At 33.5% G+C, this 20,562-nt stretch overlaps 1 protein-coding gene across 2 annotated transcripts in view; it reads left to right on the forward strand.

The window, feature by feature from the left end:
* The window catches only part of BCKDHB (branched chain keto acid dehydrogenase E1 subunit beta), a 240,947-nt gene that overhangs the window by 149,733 nt on the left and 70,652 nt on the right, over positions 1-20,562 (forward strand). For both annotated transcript variants that reach the window (XM_027855230.1, XM_027855240.1), the window contains exon 9: positions 7,634-7,720. In XM_027855230.1, the coding sequence (XP_027711031.1) occupies positions 7,634-7,720 (87 nt within the window). The remainder of the gene's footprint in view (positions 1-7,633; positions 7,721-20,562) is intronic.

Genomic DNA, 20,562 nt, shown 5'->3' on the forward strand with positions numbered 1-20,562 from the left:
ATATATATATATATATATATATATATATATATATATATATATATATACACACACATATATTTAGGCAATTGGGATTAAGTGACTTGCCTAGGGTCACACAGCTAGTAAGTGTCAAGTGTTTGGTGTGAGGCCGGATTTGAACTCAGGTCCTCCTGACTTCAGGGCTGGTGCTCCATCTACTGCGCCATCTAGCTGCCCCACTAGTAACTTCTTAAAATCCCTGGTGAAAGTATAAAAAAAAATGAAGAAGTGTAAAATAAAATCATTTAACAGAAATTCATGGCATATAACCTCAGTCATCGTCAATACTTTTCCCATGTCCTTGTTGATTACCTATCTTCTTCCCTATAGTGATTGTACCTTTTTGTCTTTCCTCACACCCCCACCATATTCCCAATCTCTGTACTTCTCAGTGATTTAGGAAACTGTTCTTCCACTGAAAAGGTTGAAGCCTTCCTTAATAAGTTTCCTTCTCTCCATTCTTCAGGCCCTTTCAGTATCATTACCAACTTTTCTATTTACTTTCCCTTCAGTCATGGCAGAGAAAAAAGAACAGAACAAAACATACTTATTCTTTATTAAGCTAATCCCCCTAAATGCACTTTTTAAAAACAGAATCTTATTGATTTTTTTGTTGTTTTTACCATCATTTCCCAGTATATCCTTCTGCCTCCTTCTTCCAGAGAGCCATTCCTCATAATAAAAGAATAAAGGAACAAATTTATCATAATTCACTAAACACATCAAAACAGTCTGACATATGCAGTATTGCAAGCTTATAATCCCCCACCTATTCAAAGAAGCTGGGTAGGCAACTTTATATCTCTTCTTTGGTGCAGAGTTTGGTCATGACACTAAAACTGCATTCAATTTTGACTTTTTTGTTCTTGTTTTTTTGTACTTACACTTTGAATTTTTTCCTGGCTCAACTTGCTTAATTTTATATTAGTTCACATAAGTTTTCCAGTGCTTCTCTGTACACATGATTTCTTATAACAAAGTAATATTCCATCCAAAGCAATAGTCATACTCTATAGGTTATTGATTCCAGGCAATGAGCATCTAGTTCTTTGCTGCTAGGAATAATGCTGCTATAAATATTTGGGTGTCTGTAGTACCTTTCTTTTTATTGTTGACCTCCTTGCCTTGAAGTAGGATCTCTGAGTCAGTGTTGTGTACATTTTCATCATTTTCTTTCCATGATTCTAAATTGCTTTCCTGAATGTTTGGACCAATTTATAGCTCTACTTCGAGTGTATCTGTCATTCTATAACCCCTCCAACAATGACTGTCCCCTCTTGTTTTTGCCAGTTTTCTGGGTGTGAAGTAAAACCCCAGAGATGTTTGACTTCTTTTTTCTTATTATTAGTAATTTGGAGCCCTGTTTCTTATAGTTGTTAATAGTTTTCACTATTGATAAGACACAGCCCCTTCCTTCATGAGGCTAATGGATAAGAAATGTGGACAAATAATTTTAATAAAAGTATAATAAGAAAGTTCACCTTCACTAAAAGGTTCATCCACTCCAGTACCTCATTATAATTTGCTGGTGATCCTGACTTGTAGGATGCTATTTCAGTAGAATATGTTTGATTCTACAAAGCTGTATAGCTTCCCCTAAGGTCTGGATATCTGTTGTCCAACTACAAGTCTACCTGAATTTAGAAATGCAATTTGCTCAGTGTAAAGAGCTCTGGATTTAGAGTCAATGGACCTGAGTTCCTCCCACCTTTGATGGGTGTTACTTTGTCCAAGTTGCTTTACCTTTCTGGATCTCAGTTTCCTCTTCTGCGAAATGATGATTTTGTTTAGATCAGGGGTTCTTAATCTGGGGTCTTTCAGCTTGTTTTAAAAGTGTTTTGATAACTATATTTCAATATAATTGATTTTCTTTGTAACACTGTTTTTTTAATGCATTTAAAAAAACAATATTTTTGAGAAGGATTCCATTGGCTTCACCAGGCTGCCAAAGAGGATCCATGACACTAAAATAATTTAAGAACTCTTGATCTAGATGATCTAAGGTCCCTTCAAACTCTAATTAGGTCTGTGGTCATCACCAGCTTGACAAAGTGTCATACATCTTTTAACCGCAGTTGCCCTCAGTGAACACTTAAGTTATAAAGAGGTTGTGATCTGTACTAATGAAGAGGCTAACAATGCTGATGAAAATAAATATGCAATTATGAACATGCAGATGAAGTGTTACTGTGTCTTCCTTGAAGTCATAGTGAAGACAGTGATAATAGCTCATATTTATAGAATGCCCTAGAGTTTATAAGACGCAGAATGGTATATTAGACAGAATGCTGAGCTTAAAGCCAGGAAGACCTACATTCAACTCCTGTCTTAACACACTAGCGATGTGACTTAGTGGAGGAGGAGAGATGGAGGCAGGGAGGAGAGAGAAAAGGAGTGTGTGTGTGTGTGTGTGTGTGTGTGTGTGTGTGTGTGTGTGTGTATCACACTTGGCCAAAGAATTGCAAAGATATTTTGAAAACATTTTCAGAAAAAAAGCAACCTTTAATTTTGGTTCAAATGTTTTTTTCATGGCTTCTTTAAGGTTCTATCACTGATTACATAAATTCAATTATTCAGAGAAAGATTAGCCAGGTAATTAATGTTTCTGAAAATTTCTAAGGTTCCATTTATCACCATCATTTGCTTGTCTTTTCATTCTACAGTTTATTCTGTTCTCTCTGAGATTTGCTTGTACCCTTTGGGATTTTTCCATGTGTGTTAAAACCCTAAGGACTCAGTTTTTTCAGTTTACACCATTTTCCTACTATACCAAAATAATTGAAACTCCATTGCTATCACATTAGCCAAGATGGACTTTTCATGAAGCCTATGACTGGTTCATTCTCTTTCAGCTTTGGTTTTTCTCCAGTGGAAAATTGGCCAATTGTACTGTCATGTGTGTGAAGGCCACACTGATGAATAATGTTCAATAGGCAGATACCAAAACATTTGTTAGCTTGGGATGATTTGTGAGATGTTTTTGGCTTATTAGTATGAGAATTTGGGTAGATAGATGAAAAACTATTTCAAAAAGCATTTGAACTCATTCATTTGGGTGGGAGTTTAAAGCTGATTAATGATTATGATTTGTGTTAGGAGTTATTTTTCATGATTACGCTTATTAACAAAACATAAGTATTAAAATTAAATCCACTGGGTTAAATTGTGCATCAGTTTCAATTTTTAAGGGGGTATTGGTGGAGGCAGACCTGGATTAGTCATTTGCTTTTCATAAGCTTTACTTTCAACTATACAACATCATGCAAATGATATATTGACCATAATGAAAGAAAATTATTATATTCACCTGTTTGTAATGATAATTTGCTAATTGGCTTATAACAAAGTCTCAGCAGAGTTTTATTTCTCAGTGAAACTGTGGAAAAATATCTTGCTAAAGGTTTTAATGACAAAAAGATCTGTTTTTACTTTTCCGATGTCAATGTTGTGCTTTCAGACATATGCAAACTTAATAGTCATCCTGTCTATATCATTTTCTTTTGGAATGACAGCTTAACAGTTTTCCTGCACGGATTGTGTTAAAAATCTTTACAGACCAGATTCACTAAAACATATGTTCAACTTTTGGGCTGCAAGCTGTACTAGCTCTAGTGCCAACTTTTTTTTTTAATTTTTTCCAAAGGTATACTTAACTTTGCAATTTTGTTCTCATTGATCCTCGTTATTAATGCTGTATTAAAACATCATTAATCTAGATTCTATTAATCTATAACTTCTGTCATATCAGGTGATATGAAGCTTACTTTTTCCTAAGAAATAATTATCACATAAACAAATGGGTAGAGATTATTAATATAGATAAGAGGACCAAACATTTGAAGGAACTTTAGCACTTTGTTGCTTTAAAATCTTGAGGAATATAAATAATAATCAAAATATCCTAATCAAAAGGAGATGATTGAAGCTTGGCATATACATTTCCTTATATCAGTTTCAGTACTAAGTAATATATCTCAAATTAGAACTAAAATCTTCTGACTCCTCGTCCTTTGTTCTTTTCACTGTACCAAGTTGGCCATGCTTTTTAAATTACTGTGGAATTGTTTGTTGCTAAATGACTGTTACCAGTAAAACCCTATCCAGACAGACCTTTTGCAATAATTGATCCCTCTCCTGTCACTTGAAAGTAATAAAATTTTATCTTTAAAAATTATATATTTATGAATGGAACTTAACAATTTATACCGTAACATTATAAAGACAAACACCTTAAGAACTCTATTCAGCACAATGATTAATCTGGATTCCAGAGGACTCATAATGAAACATGCTACTCAGCTCCTAAGAGAGAGGTGATTGACTGAGGTGCAAATTGAAACAAACATTTTTTGCACATGGTCAATGTGAGAATTTGTTTTCTTGACTATGCATATTTGTTATAGGATTTTTTTCCTTTTCAATGACCTGAGTGGGGGAAGGTGGGTGGAAAGTAGGTTTTTGTTCATTAAATGAACAATATTAAAACTTATATACTTTAGACTAACTCTAAAAAAATTTTCTAGCAATTAGCCTTTCAGTGATGGCTTAATGTAATTCAACTATTTTCTTGAAAGCAAACTATAACTATTGATTTAGTCAGAAAGGTAGTATACAACCTACTCATTTGTTATCTGATTGTCTCCCTTTCTCTTAAGCAGAATAGCCTTGGTTTTCATTGGACTGTATAGCTTGTGTATTTATATATGGTTATATAAACAAATGAATAGTAATATTATTGTTATTTCTGTGTGGGTTGGAACTTCCTTAGTTAAGGAAGCCTATGGAGAGATAGGACTTCTGAGTGCCTTACCCTAGCAACCAGAAATGTTGTGTTGAAGTAGTTTATCAGTTTGTGGAGAGTGTGATTTGAACATATGCAAATTATATGGACTCTCACTTCATCTTATAGGAAGTAACCAAAACTGTGCTTGGGGAGGTAGAAATAGGAAGGGAAAAGGGAAAGAGAAAAGAGAAGTCTAATTGTGTCTTCTCTCCTACCCCAAACACAAACATTCACAACTTGTGCTTTTGGCCAAATATTTGATATGACATTAAGTAGACTTATAAAAGAACAGAGAAATGGAGAGTGTATATTAAAAGAGAGGGTACTCAGCAGAATGCTGAGGAGTGAAGAGAGGAATGAAAATCACAAGGACAGTGAACCAGTGATAATTGTGAATAAACCTATCAGAAATACATTTGTACTCAAATCCTTGAGTAATATGATTTGGCTTTGGGAATTTTTATTGGTGACAACCATTTTTCTTAATATCATCCCTTTAAGAAGACCAATGTCTTCTGCATTTTAATATAATGAGTATGAAGAAATAGGTTTCAGAATACTGTTAAAAAACAGGGATACTTTCCACATAATTAAATGATTTGCCTCCCTTTCTGAACGTCACAATGCTGATTGATTGCCCCATCTGAAATAGCATTTTCTATACTACTCTTCAAAATGGGGAATCTCAGAGCATCTCATTCTGGTTCTTCATATTCCTTAATTCTTGTGAGCTACAGTCATACCTATAGAATTCCACCTGTAATTACATCGATATTTATAAACTGAAAAAAATGGAAATATGAGGCTATCTTTTTACCTGATTCTGACAGTACATTTTTCATTGTATTTACTTCCTGATTAGGCAGGCAGAGGGGAAGCTGAATAAAAAAGCCCACTCACAAATTCGACTCATAAGACGGTTGTGATATTGGTAGATAAAGGAATACATAGGAGCATACAAGGAACAGTGCTGTGATTTTTTTTTTTAGGTGCGTGACTTTCCTCTAAGCCAGTAAAACTACAATCAGAGAATTAATTTCCCAATATTTCTAATTGCGCCTATAAAAGTCTTGTCTTTTCCCATCTGTTTGTGATCTTTTCTAATAGCCATGTAGTGTATCAATACCATTCATGCAATTGAGACCTCCTGTTATTATTGAAAATGACTCTTCATGGAAGATTCCCTAGAGGCAAGTGGAGAATATATCAGTTCACGTGAATCAACAGATATCTGTGATGTGTTTAACTAGTGCTAGGCACAGGGAATCATGCAATCTCCATAATCTGCATATTTGTTACCAAACATAATTGAAAATGCTGACTGTTTTGCTTTAGTTAAGCCTTGAATGATTTTAGCTTCAGTTACCATTGCAATCACTGTTCTTCTGTTTACCATTAGTGGCATTTTGAGACAACTGAGCTACTTTTGTTAAAAGTCTCAAAATTCCTTTTATGTGAAACTGAAGACAAGATGACTCCCTTGGTTGTAGACTTTCTGAACAGGTCAAGCCTGGAAAAGCTTTAGTTAGGAACTTTAATTCATACCTGCCTTTTTTTAAAAAAATGACCTTCCTTAAGGTCAGATTATTTTCGAGATTTTTTTCTTTTAAACATATGTCTTTAGAGTTATACAATACTTTTATTAATTAGTAAGTTTTATTTTGTACTTATAGTTTACTCATGATACAATTGACATCATTTAAATTAAAAAAAAACTAAATAGGAATAGAGCTTTTATTTGTTAAATTCAGTTCACAATGTTTTTAGTTTGTCATTTATTTGTAACTGAGAAGATAAAATATTTTAAATCTTATTTGTAACATAACTAGAACAAGTGAACCATTGAGAATTTTTAGCAAAGTCATTGACCCTTTCTTTGATCTTCTCTTGGCTATAAATAATTCATATCTTAAAATCCATCCTGTGTAGTCTTTAGAGAGGAAATAGCATAAATATATTTTGATTTGGATATTCATGTTTCATAGGCATAAAAATTTAACATAAAATTTAAGAATGAGTAGATAATTGGAAAATCACTCATTTATCTTTTTAAACCTCAAAACATAACTCAAATCCTGCCATTAATGTCACAGTTAAACTTTTTTATACCATCTTGTTTATAGTGTATGTTATATATCTTTTTGAACTACCATATTTATCACTCATTTGCAGTGATTCTATCAGATGCGATTTTTTTACATTAAAATTGAATGGTGATGTTCTGATTCATTGTATTTATCATACAGATACTGAAAAAACTTAGAAATCCATCAACATTATCTGTAATGTCTTCGTATTTTCCATCATTTTCAGTATTCCAAGTTTAAGTCCTTTCTTTCTATCCTGTTTTCCCCATAGCTTTTCTATACTATTTTGGTACTTTCCTTCTCAACTACCTAGTTTTTTTTTCTTAAAATTTGAATATTTGAATGTATACATTGAAATGAACAAAACATAGTTTCTTTCTCCCTACTGCTGCCACAGAAAGAGGAAAATTGGCATAGAGATATAGGAAAATGTTTAACTGCAACAGCCTCAGCTGAAAATGATTTGTTATCTATCACAAAAAATGTTGGGTTAACAGTGGAGCTAGAGAATTATGTTTTCTCTCCCTTTGTTAATATATAATGTCATTTTTAAAAGTGTTATTTTATTTTAGATAGTGTCAGAATAGACTGCCATCATAAGAAAGGCAATTCAGTATATTTTTAGATTCCAGTCTTGAGTTATGCATGTAACTGAACTCAAACCACTTGTAAATCTATAACATCATTAAGCTGAAAAAAATACCAACTCTTAAAAACTGAGTTTTTTGTTTCTCCTTTTCAGTCAGTGGCCAAAACTGGGCGACTTATGATCAGTCATGAGGCTCCCTTGACAGGAGGCTTTGCATCAGAAATCAGTTCTACAGTTCAGGTATAGTAACTTCTCTCTCTCTCTCTCTCTTTTTGCATAAATTGTAATATTTCATAGATGTTCCTGTGTCTTAGAGAGGAAAAAAAAAACTACGATAAGTAGTTTGTATGCTGTGATAAACAGCATACAATGGTAAGTACTTCATTCAAATCCATGTTCACTGCCTTGTAGTTAATGGTATAATTACATCTTCTGGAAAAGGGATTTGTGTAAAAATAAAAGCTAAAAAATCCTATGTAGAAGAAAGTCTGAAACCAGTTCAATATACCACGTTCTGGTGTATTTAAAATTGTATTTGAATAAGCTGTATGCAGAGTTTTGCAAAGTCTTCTTAGTTTGAATCTGATGTTTTCCCCTAATGAAACCAAAGCTGACTATGAAATGGTTCATTTTGAAGTTGGTCTTAAATGTTTTTTGACTCCAACTTCTAATAAACTACTTTGTCAAAAAGTCAGTCTTTTAAAGTCGTTTGTGTAACTAAATTACTTTATGGTATTGGCAGCTGCAGCAGAATGGTTGAAAGGCTTATATAAAGATTTATATTGTAAAATAGTCACTCAAAATGTATGTCCTGTTACATGAGAAAAAATAATATTCCTTTCTGTATCACTTCCAGTTGTTAGAGTATTTACTTAATGCCTTTATTCACATTTTTATGCCATATCACGAAGTAGATAACATAAAAAGAATACATTCCTTTTCCTTTGTATATTGAAAAGCAAATTAAATCTGACATGTTTTAATGTAAAAATACATTACTGGAATGAAATGTTTACTGTTAAAGTTGTACTGTTCTTTCACCACATCGAGAATTTTTCTTAATTCCTAAAATATTTTATATAATTTTCATATTAGATTTTCTCCTACTTTTTTAAATTTAATTTTTAATTCACTTCAGTATTAGTAGAGATTCCATTTTATTATAAATGGAATGTGTAGAAATCAATCATAGCACTTCTTCAGAAATTAAAATATTACCAATGAGTAACATTAAATACCAATTTAGTATTTATTATAACTTATAGGAAACTGTTGATTATTTTAAAATTTTAATGCTATAACCTTATTTGTATTACAAAGTACAATAAAATAATTCAAAGTTTTGATTAAAGGAAGAGGAACTTTTTTTTTTTTTTTTTTTTTTTAGTTAGGCAATGGGGTTAAGTGACTTGCCTAGGGTCACACAGCTAGTAAGTGTTATATGTCTGAGGCTGGATTTGAACTCAGGTCCTCCTGAATCCAGGGCCGGTGCTCTATCTACTGTGCCACCTAGCTGCCCCTAAGAGGAACTTTTAAACGTGACATTAATGAATAATTTAAATATGTTTGTCTTTTTTGAAATAGAACAAGATTAGCCATCTGTAATTACCAGTTAAAATGAACAGATTATTATTGCTACTTATAATTATTATGAGCTTAATTAGTGCAAAGACATACGATGAATGGTTACATACAAAATTTAGTAAAAGCGAGTTTTGAGGTTCTTATAATGTCAATTTTTTTTCTTTCTTCCCCCTCCTCCCTCTGAGACTGGGTCTCCTTCTCTCACCCAGGATGCAAATGCAGTGACCTCTCAAGGACCCAACTCCAATACTTGATCAACTCAAAAGCTTTATCCTATCTCTTCCCTGATGTGAGCCAGTTTGCCTCTTAGGCATCCTGCTTACCCCCTGCTCCTAGAGGTTATCCTAATGAGTGTGGATACTCAATTGACTTCTGCCATTTGTTTTCCCATTTTATTAGGAGACAACTTTCTTGTTAAATATGTTACAGTATTGTTTGTATCATCAATATTTTGTATTTTAAAGCATTTTCCCCCTCTGCTTGTTCAGTTTTCCATTGTTCATTTGTGGAAATCGAGTGTTGCTAAATGTTGTTAAAGGTTGATCATTAAGATCAAGGTTATGTGGTAGGCCAGCTGGAAAAATGGAATTGACTTTACATTTTTTTAATGATGTGTTCAATTCACTCTATCCCACATGCAACATTGATTAATACTTGTTGCTTAAATCTAAACTTCACTGACTGCTTTCTCTATAAATTTTCCCACCAAATGCTTTGTTACAACAACTTTATTATGACCTTTTCATTACATTTGAACAACAACAAAAAAAGGGTTAGGGTGGTAGTGGGGGAGTAAAGGAAAGTGGATGAAAAAGATTGGAAAGTAAAACTATGTGGTATTTTTACTCCTAGCTGTGCCCTTAAAGTGTGCTCTCACTTAAGGGTACAGTAAGTTTTATGTGTGTTATGCATTCCCACCCACTCTTTTTCTTTAGGAAGTCTCAGAAGAGAATGATAGGATTTCTGGATCAGCTGTTTAATTTATTCACTTGTAGTTTTCTCTATTAAAAATGCTTCAATTGATCAATCATGAAGTTATTTCAGATATTAATAAAGCAAGATATTGACATGATACACAATCATGTCAAACCTCTATATTAAAGAACTTAGAAAACTGAAATTTAATTTTCATATAACAAGGGAATTGAAGATATACAAGATAAAATTTGAATTATGCAGGAATGATGGGTATATATATGGCATCATGTAATGTGGAGGAAATGAATTTTAATGAGAAGTTAAAACAGCTCAGTGTTCACAAATGTGTCCCTTCATGTCAATGAAAAATATATACCATGATAATGGGGGATAAAATGATTTTACTGAGATTATGCAGTAAGATGTGATGATGCTGTTATATTTGATGATAATGTTTTGTTGTGTGCTTTTGAAGTGTTCTAAATATGGTGAGAATCTTTTAACTCATTTAAAGGTTATTGGCAGTCTTTTGATTTTTAAATCTGTGACATAAATTAAGAATGCCTTATGTTGTTGAAACTGAAATCATTTAACAGTTCTGAGTTGTAGTTGTTTACCCTAGCTGAAATAATAAACTTTTCCCACTTTTGTTAGTTGCTAGATTTTCCCTTTGAAAATTTTTCAAAAAGTAACCTTATTATCTCATAATGTCTACTTTTTGATAATCTAAGGAAGGTCCCTTATACAAATTTAAAAAAAATTCTAAATGGAGAAGCCTTAGAGACATTGTTTCATTGTTTTAGTTTCTAATTTAGTTTAGTTTTTTTTTTAAGATACGTGTGTTGTAGATTAAAATACTGGCTTAAATGTTCTCCCGATTACATCAACTAATGGAAAATATATGTGAAAATGAACAGCCGGAAAATATTTGCGAACAATATTTTTGTGGATTTCTAACCATTTTAAATCAGTGAGAGACAACATAGCACAGTGAATATGGAACCTGCCTGACAGCCAGGAAGAACTGGGTTCACGTCTCATATGTGTACATTAAGGAATGTTATTGATTTACATTTGTAGAGGAAATTTCCTCATCTAGGAATTCCCTAAGCCAATGAAATCACATTCTACAGCCATTAAGTCAGCAATATAATAAAGATTATAGGTCTTAATCACACAAAAAAAATTAAAAGGATGATTATGAACATTAGAGAGAATAATGATTTTTTTAATAAAAATTACTAAACAAAAGAAACACCTAAAAATCTTTCCATATTACCCAAATAAACAAGGTTTGGACCAAATTTTAATGTAGTAGAAATTTTTCTTTTCATTTCAATTCTGAGTGGGAAAATATGTTATGTAAAATAGAGTTATCATAGGATGGTTTGTTGTATGCAGGAAATATCACCAAATATATCCGTATTTTCAGTGTTTTATTAAAAGATTATTTAATCACCTTTTTGTTCTGGGCTTGTAATTTCTGTGGTGTGGACACCTCTTAGAGGGGCAATTTTCACTAGTGATGCAGGGTATTCACCTGCAAATTATATCATTAAAGATTTACTTGGGCCACTGAGACGTTAAGTGACTTGCCCACATTCATAAAACTGGGTATTCTGAATTCCAAGGCTGGTCCCTTGTATGCTAACACATGCTGCCTGTCATATCTAATCATATGGAGAGACAGCATGCTGTAATGGATAGGGCACTGGAGTTGGAGTTAGGATGATCTGTGTTCAAATACTTCCTTAGACTTCCTCACAAGCTGTGTGACCTTGGGCAAATCACTAAACCTCTTTATTCCACAGTTTCTTCATTGTAAAATGAAAAGGTTATATTTACTGATATCTAAGTTTTCTTCCAATATCATCTTACACAAAAGATGTAAAATGCTATATGAATATTGCTATATCTATCTCATATTTTTCAAAGAAATTCTTTTTATATTGTTCTAGCCATATTGCTTACAGATAGAAAAATGATCAAGGTATTATAAGGATTTATTATTTTTATATATTAGAGTTATTAAAAATCTCATGTAATGAACTATGTACATAGAGCTTTCATTTAGTGAAAATGAAATACTTTTAAAAGTAAAGTATTATAAAATCTAATAAATTCTGCTTATTAAAATTAATTGAAGTTCATTTGAAGGGGAAAGGGGAAAAAGTGTCAGACATAGTCAGGTGTATTTGACTCCTCTGTTAGGGAAAATTTATTAGTTTCAGATTCAAAACTTGTTATCTCTTCTTATTTAAATTTGTATCTCCATCTGTTCTCACTTTGGGGGAAGACGCTTTTCTCCCCATTTTTCCATTTGACATGGACTAAAAGTGAAGATATACTTCTCCTAAGTGAAAATTTGACCACATTCATCTGAAGAAGTTGAAGTGTGTGTGTGTGTGTGTGTGTGTATAACAGGCATGAAAGAGCATGCCAGTTAGATATTATAATTGAGCAAAATAAAGATTTAGTAGATTCATGAACAAATGGATTATTTATTTTATTGATATTGATATTTATTGCCCTTGTATACTCACAGATTTTCAAAATTCCTTTCCATCTTTATACATATTCTTTTATCAACATTAACTCTAAAATTAGTATTATTGAATCATACACAGAAATATGCAATACTTAAATCACAATATGAAACATAGTTTGTGGCATACTGAAATTTAATATGGCATATTGCTTTAGGCACAGTAGAAACTTACCTTTATTATTCATTTGTAACACATATTCCCATAATGATGAAATAAATTATGAGTCTGATTGGATTGTGCTCTAACAAAAAAACACACAAGAGAAATAAAATCCTTTCCCCCCATCTCCTGGATTTAGTGCTTAATAAGAATGCCAAAAATGTTGGGGATTGTGGTTGGCTTAAAGATTTGTTTTTTTTAACACATGGAAGCAATAAGGCTGCAATAAAGAGTCCAGTTGGAGACCATGGTAAGTTTCCACACCATTGTTCCATCCTTTCTGTGAGGTCTCATAACCTAGATTAAAAAGTCAGGGATTGTTGAATGCATATGTATATTTTAAAGGAATCAAAACATCATAAACTAATAATCTGAAAAGATAAGAAATCATTATGTGAAAAGAAGACTTTTATGTCTTTTAATGAAAGAACTTTTGCTTTTCTTACTACCTCAAGTTGTATTTTTTATAGAGTACTCTAGCATATAAATTCCTTATGCCTATCAAAATTAAAAATATGCAGTTTTCAGATATTGACAAATTGGTAGAAGTGTAAGGTCAAAGTCAGAGATTGTAGAGTTTTTGAGATCATGGAAAACTTTACTATAATTAAAATTTTAGTGCCAGTATGTTGGAAAATTGAGACTCAGTACAAGGACTCAGTACTGAATAATAATATAGTGATTACAAGAGCAGTTTTATATTTCTAATTTGCTTTAGACAACATAGTATATAGTTCAGTAGAATTGAGACAGAGATAAATAGTGAAACCCTGGTGATGATGTAATTAGGCAAGGCATATAATGATCAGAAATGGGGTCACTTTAAAAATAATAATAATCTTGAAGCCTGTAAAATAAAGTCACAGAGATGCTTCATTTGGTCAATACTTAAATTTGTGTAATGCAGAGATGATGGGTTTGATCCCTTCACATGGATGAAAAGTAAATAAATAGACACAGAAAAAAGTTCATTAAATAGCCACTATCATTATAAACCAAATGATAATCTGTACAGATGTAGAGAAGACTACTATGCTAGTCTATACTTTCCCCCCCTACTTTGGTAGTCATACCAAAATACATAGGAAAATAGTATCATCCAGAACATCCTCTTTAAATAAAAAAATCTCAATATGCATGCAATGTCACAGGCCTGATCTAAGAACATAAAATTTGCTATCATTTTGGAAATTATAATATTCTAAAAAATTATGATTCATTATAATATATACTACTGTCATTATTGCTGATAAACAATTATACTTTAAACAAAAATACTGGCAGTATTTATTTTTAGAAAAATAAGTATCTTGTCCTGTGTCCCAAGCTTGTTCTACCTTGTTTCCCCATGAACACCTGAAATCTATCATGCACCAAATCAGCCTTATTACATTTCCTCAGAAAACCTGTTGCTCCTTTTAACTTTATTTTTGTCATTTGTGACACCATTCACTCAGTCTCCCATATTTAAAATCTTGGTACTTTTTTCTCTCTCACCTTTGATATATAATATGCCAAGTTATCACTTTCTATTGATTCTATTTCAATTCTCTTCAATTCAATAAACATTTAATAGATGCCTACTACGTGACAGACTTTTTGCTAGACATTGGGGATACAAAAGTAAAACAATTATTACTCTCAAGGAACTTACATTTGATCAGCAGAAAGGAGATACTTAGGGGAAAGTGCATAAAAACTAAATACAAAATATGAACAAGATAATTTTTGGAAGGAGACCAGGCTTTCTTTTAGAGAGTGTACTGAAGTTGAGCTGTAAAGGAAGGTAGGGATTCCATGAAGCAGAGGGTGAGAAGGACAAATATAAGAGACAGTTTGCTCAAAAGTACATAGCAGATGGAATTTAGGACACAGGGAACAACAACCAGGACAGTAGGTCTTGAACCAATGATTTTGTTGTTATATTTTGTTGAATGGTGTATGCTAAGCCTGAAAAGAAGACTGGAGACAGATTGTGAAGGGCTTTAAAAATCAAGCAGAAGAGTTTGTGTAGAATTTCTTGAGAAAAGTAATGATGTAGCTAGACCTGTGCTTTAGGAATATCAATTTGACACTTCTATTAAAGATGAATTGTAGACAGGTGAGTCACAAAGATTAATTAGAAAGTGATTGTGATGATTCAGACAAGAGGTGATAAGGTCATGAAAAACTAGGGGCCTCTCTAAAACATCTTCCTTCTCGTCCATTTAAATGTCAAGCACTGATTAACACTTTTTTGGGCATTTGTTTGTAGCCTTTTAAAAGGTCTTGCTGCCTGTTCAAATGGTCAAGATATGCTCATTTGAATTAACATGTGTAAGGTGCTTTGCAAGTCTTAAAATGGTATATAAATGCTAGCTATTAGCAATGATTACTATTCCCTTCTCTGCCTTCTCTATCCTTTACAACTCCCCCTTCATATCACTGCCAGATCTGATCATATCACTCTTTATGATCAAAACCCTTCACTGATTCTCTTTTGCCTAATTCTGTCTCCCTAGCCAGAAGTTCCTAGACTCTGTACTTCAGTCAGATTGGATGCCTCATTGTCCCATATGCATGTCCTGTACTATACTGCCTCCTTATACTTGGTTTCATTCTCCCAGAACTTTTTCTCTTTCTGCCTGTTGAATTCTTTCCTACCCAAATTTTACAACCCGTCAAAAACTCTGCCTCCTTTCTAAGACTTTGTTTGATCCCTCAGTTGATAATGATTTTGCACCTTTGTACGTCTTACACACTTGCCATATATTACTTTGTGTTATAATCATCTGTTTATATCATTTCCCCCTACCAGACTATAAACTCGTTGAGGGCAAGGGCTGTACTTTGCAGTGAAGTTTCCATGTTCGGATTCAGCAGTCTTTAAAGCTTTTAGCTTAAACTTCTACCAAGTTGTCAATGTGTGTTTTTGTGTATCCTCCACCACCTAGCACAGGTCTATGTACACAATGGGCACTTTGTAAAGGTGTGTTGAGTTGTTGAATTCTTTGTTGAAACAATTAATTACCAGTACTTTGATGATGTTTTAATAGCCTTCCTGCCCTGTAATAGCAATAGAGAATTGCTATTTTCCACTGTTCAGAAGTCATTCTAAAAATACTAAAGTGAATAAGTTGGCCTTTTGCTATGGTGCTTAGCACAATGTGCTGCACTTATGACACCTAAGTACTTCTCCCCATTTGGGCAAGCAAAGAATGAATTCCTGGGAAGGCCCCCGGAGCAAGGCACATGCATAGTTCCCTCTTGTTTACCTTCCATCCCTCTTTCCCCCAACAAAAAAGTCTAAAACTTGGTGACAGCATTTATTTTTCCTTCCCTCCTTGCTCCCCAAGGATTGTTTCCCGGGAATCACTTGTACTTAATGTGCTTAAGTACACCAAGTATTTAAGTGCGTGGCACATGATTTACCTCACACAAACTCTTAGAAGCATAGCCTTTGAATTAGTAGCTATGCCCTTCTAACAATTTCCTAGGAGATCTTACCTCTCAATAGAAATAGGACTTCAGACCAAGGAACATCTAACCCTATGGTAAAATTGTAATACAAGTCCTATCAATTATTCCCTGATTCAACTATGATTATAGACATTTTTTCCTCTTTTCATCAACTGATGTTGTTTATTTTCACATAGAAAGTGTGTGATAGATAGATAGATGGATAATTTGATATACTAGTTGACTCCATGCCTATTGTCTTCTTTGGGAAACAAATATCCCAAGTAAGGCTCATAACCTCTTCCCTCCATGTCTGTACTTCAACTTTTATATTTTCATATTATCAATATGTCTTATTTTCAATGTGTATTCAATCATGTCTGACTCTGTGACCTAATTTGGGGTTTTCTTGACAATGGTATTGGAGTGGTTTACCATTTCCTTCTCCAGCTCATTTTACAGAAGAAGAAATGGAGGCAAACAGTATTAAATGACTTGCCTATGGTCACACAGCTAGTAAGTATCTGAAGCCAGATTTGAACTCAGAAAGATGAGTTTTCCTGACTTCAGGCCCAGCATACTATCCACTTCACCATTTAGCTCCCCATATTATCATTATATACTATAATTGAACAAAATATGTACCTTATAAAATCGTAGCTTTTAGAGGTAGTGCAATCTAGTATAAATATTGCTGACCTTGGAAGCAGAAGATCTAGATTTGAATACCACTCTAGTACTTAATAGTTGTGTGAAAATGGACAAGTCATTGTCCGTTGGACAGTCCATTGAGGCTTTCTGAGCCACAATTTCTTCACCAATAAAATGGGGAAATAGTATTTCTATTTCCTGCCTCATAAGGTTCAAAGGATCATAGACCTAATCTGTAAGGGACCTTACAGGCCATCTGATTCAATCTCCTTATTTTACAGATGAGGAAACTGTAGCCAGGAGTAGTTATGTAACTTCCTCAAGGTCACATAGGTATTTAAAGCCAGATCCTTTGGATTGAAAACCCTTCTTTACGTTGTACCGCACTGCTTTATAAAGGAAAGGCTTTGTAAACTTTAAAATGTTACCTAAGTGTGAGTTATCATAATTGGTTGTCTACTGTTGATCAAAGGTATTTTAAAAAATTAATTACTAGCAAGGAGTTATACTACCTCTGTATACATTTTATTGATTACAATATTTTAACTCTAATTATCCGAGACCACTTTGATCTTTCCAAACATCCATCCACAATAATTATAATTACTAATAAAAGCTATCATTTATGTGGTGCTTTAAAGTTTGCAAAGTGCTTTACATATGTTACCTCATTTGGTCCTTATGGGAAATGATCCCCAGGAACTCTTATTATTCCCATTTTTCTGATAAGGCACAGAGACATTAAGTGATTTGCCCCGTATCACGGGGATAGCAAGAAATGTTTGAGGCTGGATTCAAATTCAGATCTTAATGATTCCAGGTCCAGCACTCTATATATACTGTGCCACCTAACTGCCACAAAGCCAGTGATTTCCGTTTCATTTTTGTATTCTCTTTTCTAACAATTATTAGGTTAATAATCACCTTGAAATATTCCCAGGCTCCCTTTTCACTTCCTTTCCTTCCTATCTCAGTCTACTTTTCTTTGCTTTCTCCTCATCTTCACTGTCTATTCTCTTTGCCCAACCCATATTCCCCTTCTGTTCCACATATGACCAACAGCATATCCCAGCATTGGAGTGTTGACTGGGTAACAAACCACATTCTACTGAAGCTATAAATGTATCCTAACAATCATAAATTGCCTTAAATAAAGAAAATATTCCTTTATAGGCTACCTGACAATGCCTTTGCTTGAACTAGATATCTTTGGCCCCAAGGAAAAAAAAATAATCCTTTAATAACCAAGTAGTGATTTGAGAGTAGGTTATTTAGTTTTTGAGATAGGATTAGAACTGTGATTTCATTGATGTGGGGAATTCCAGGTGAGAAAACCCCTTCTGCCAGTGCATTTGGAACCATCTTTGCAACTTATAGTTTTAGAGAGTTGCCTAGGATACTGAGGGTCACATAACCATATGTAGCAGAGGTTAGACTTTAATCCAGGTCTTATAAACTTCTGGCTTAGTTTTCTGTCCACTATTCCATGCTGCCTTTCTCAGTTCTTGGATTATTTGGGAAGTTTTTTTTTCTCCTGTTGTCAGATTTTAAGAATGTTATTGCTTATTAGTGTGTCTAGCAGAGGATAGAGAGGAAGAAGGTAAAATTGAAATATTATAATTTACTTTTAAGTAATTTTCATTCATTCAACAAATGTTTGTTACCTATTATATGCAAAGTTTTATTCCTAGGCACAGAAGAAAGATAATAAAATAAGCAATGTAGAGTCCCTGTTCTCAGGATGATCATACTCTAGTCATGGAGATGTGTGTACACATAAATGTAATAATAGTTCCTGTTCCCTAGAGCTGGAATAAACCTTAAACATAATCTAGATAATCCCTTCTTTTCCTGCATGAGAAAACAAGAGGCCCAGAGAGTTCAAATGACTTGTCCAAGGTCACAGAGGTAGTAAATAGCAGAGGTGCAATTTGAACCCAGTTTTCCTGACGTAAGGTCTAGTTTTTTGTATTTTACCCCTATTATACCACATTACTGTTTAATAGCAGTAGTTTGTATCAAGGATCATAGATTTATAGACCTCTTATTTTATATATGATAAAATTGAGATATATAGAATTAAATGACTTTCCAAAGGTCACATTTGTTAGTAGGAGAATCAGATTTGAATTGACTCCAAACTCAGTTTTCTTTCTGCTATAACAAATTAGGGTTTTACAGAAAAAAAGTATAATATGTGCAAAAAAAATAGAAAATGAAGTGCTGTGAGTTCAAAGGTAAAACAGAAGGAGGGTAAATAGAAGATAAAATGAGATGTGGGTGTTATCTATAGATTTCAGTTTTATAGTGCTAATTTTCTCATAAATAATACTATATAAAGATGGCACATTCAGAAAAGCTGAATATAAACAGAATGCCTCCAAAAATGTATTTTAAAATCTCTAGAAGTGGTTACTATTCAAAATAATCCTGTTGTGAAACTTTTTGGGAAGGAAATAATCACTCCTAAATTTATATAAATGTGAACTTTCACAATAAGGACTTGCTTATAGCAATGTACACCAATAATCATGTTAACCATAGTATTTAAGCAGGTCCAAATATATAATGCACTCTGTATACTCATAGGGAAGGTAAATAATCTGCCCTGTAAATATTACCTTATAGTATCAGCAGAAATTAAGTTGAATTAAAATGAAAGCACATTTTGGTATAGATTTTCTGCTGGATTCATTGCTATGAATCCACAGAAGACCACTAGTGAATGATGATATCTAGAAATATCAAACCTAGCCAATTGATAGTCTGAGGAAAATCAAATGAATGTGTGGCAAAAGACAAAGCTGCCCATTATGGAGCTCCGTGTGTAGTTCTCAGAACCAGCAAAAGTTCGGAAAGGATTATCACTGAGTGGGCTGAAGGGGGGACTAATTTTTTGGCCATAGCTACTCTTGAACGCTGTCTACTAAGTTATACAGGGATTACGATCTGAGTTGATGGGGAGAAGGCCTAACTTGACAATTCATCATTCCTAAAATACAACTATAAAGTAGTAAGTTTTACATCATTGCAAAATATTGAATTAAATAATATTATTCCTGGCTCACAATGGTCTCTGGGTCTCCAACTGCAGCATGGTCCGGAACAGTTCTTTTCAATAGCAATGCAGCATGGTATAGTGCAAGGATGGGGAACAACATATGGCCTTGAGGCCTCAGGTTCCCCACTCCTGGTTTAGTGGTTAGAAAGATGGAGTCAGAATTAAGAAGGTATATGTTTGAATCCTGCCTTAGTCACTTACTACCTGAGTGACCCTAAGCAAGTAGCTTAACTTTTTTGATCCTTAGTTTCCTCATCTGTTAAATGGGGATAATGATTACACTTGTCTACTTAACTTAATTACTCAATAAATTCCAGTGGCTCCCTATTATCTCTGGGATCAAATATAAACTCTTCTGTTGAGCATTTAAGTCTCTTCACAATATGATTTCTTCCTACCTTTCCAATCCTCTTACACATTACTCATTTCCATGTACTTTACAATTTAGTCAGCACTGACCTATTGGCTATTCTGCTCACATGATATTCTATCTGCCTTCTTTGTGCTTTTGCACTGAATGTCTTCTGTGCCTTGGATGCATTCCCTCTTCACCTCTGCTTCTTGGAATCCCTTTTTTGTTAAAGATTCAGATCAAGGACCCCTTGGTACAGGAAGCCTTACCTGACATCACCCCCCCTGCCTTTTAAAGCATCCCCCCCCCAAAAACCCACCCTGTATTCATTTTATAACTAGTATGCATATTCTTATATGTCCATTAGAAA

Source organism: Vombatus ursinus, unplaced genomic scaffold, assembly GCF_900497805.2.
Source record: "Vombatus ursinus unplaced genomic scaffold, bare-nosed wombat genome assembly UNPS02000582.1, whole genome shotgun sequence".
Taxonomy (NCBI): domain Eukaryota; kingdom Metazoa; phylum Chordata; class Mammalia; order Diprotodontia; family Vombatidae; genus Vombatus; species Vombatus ursinus.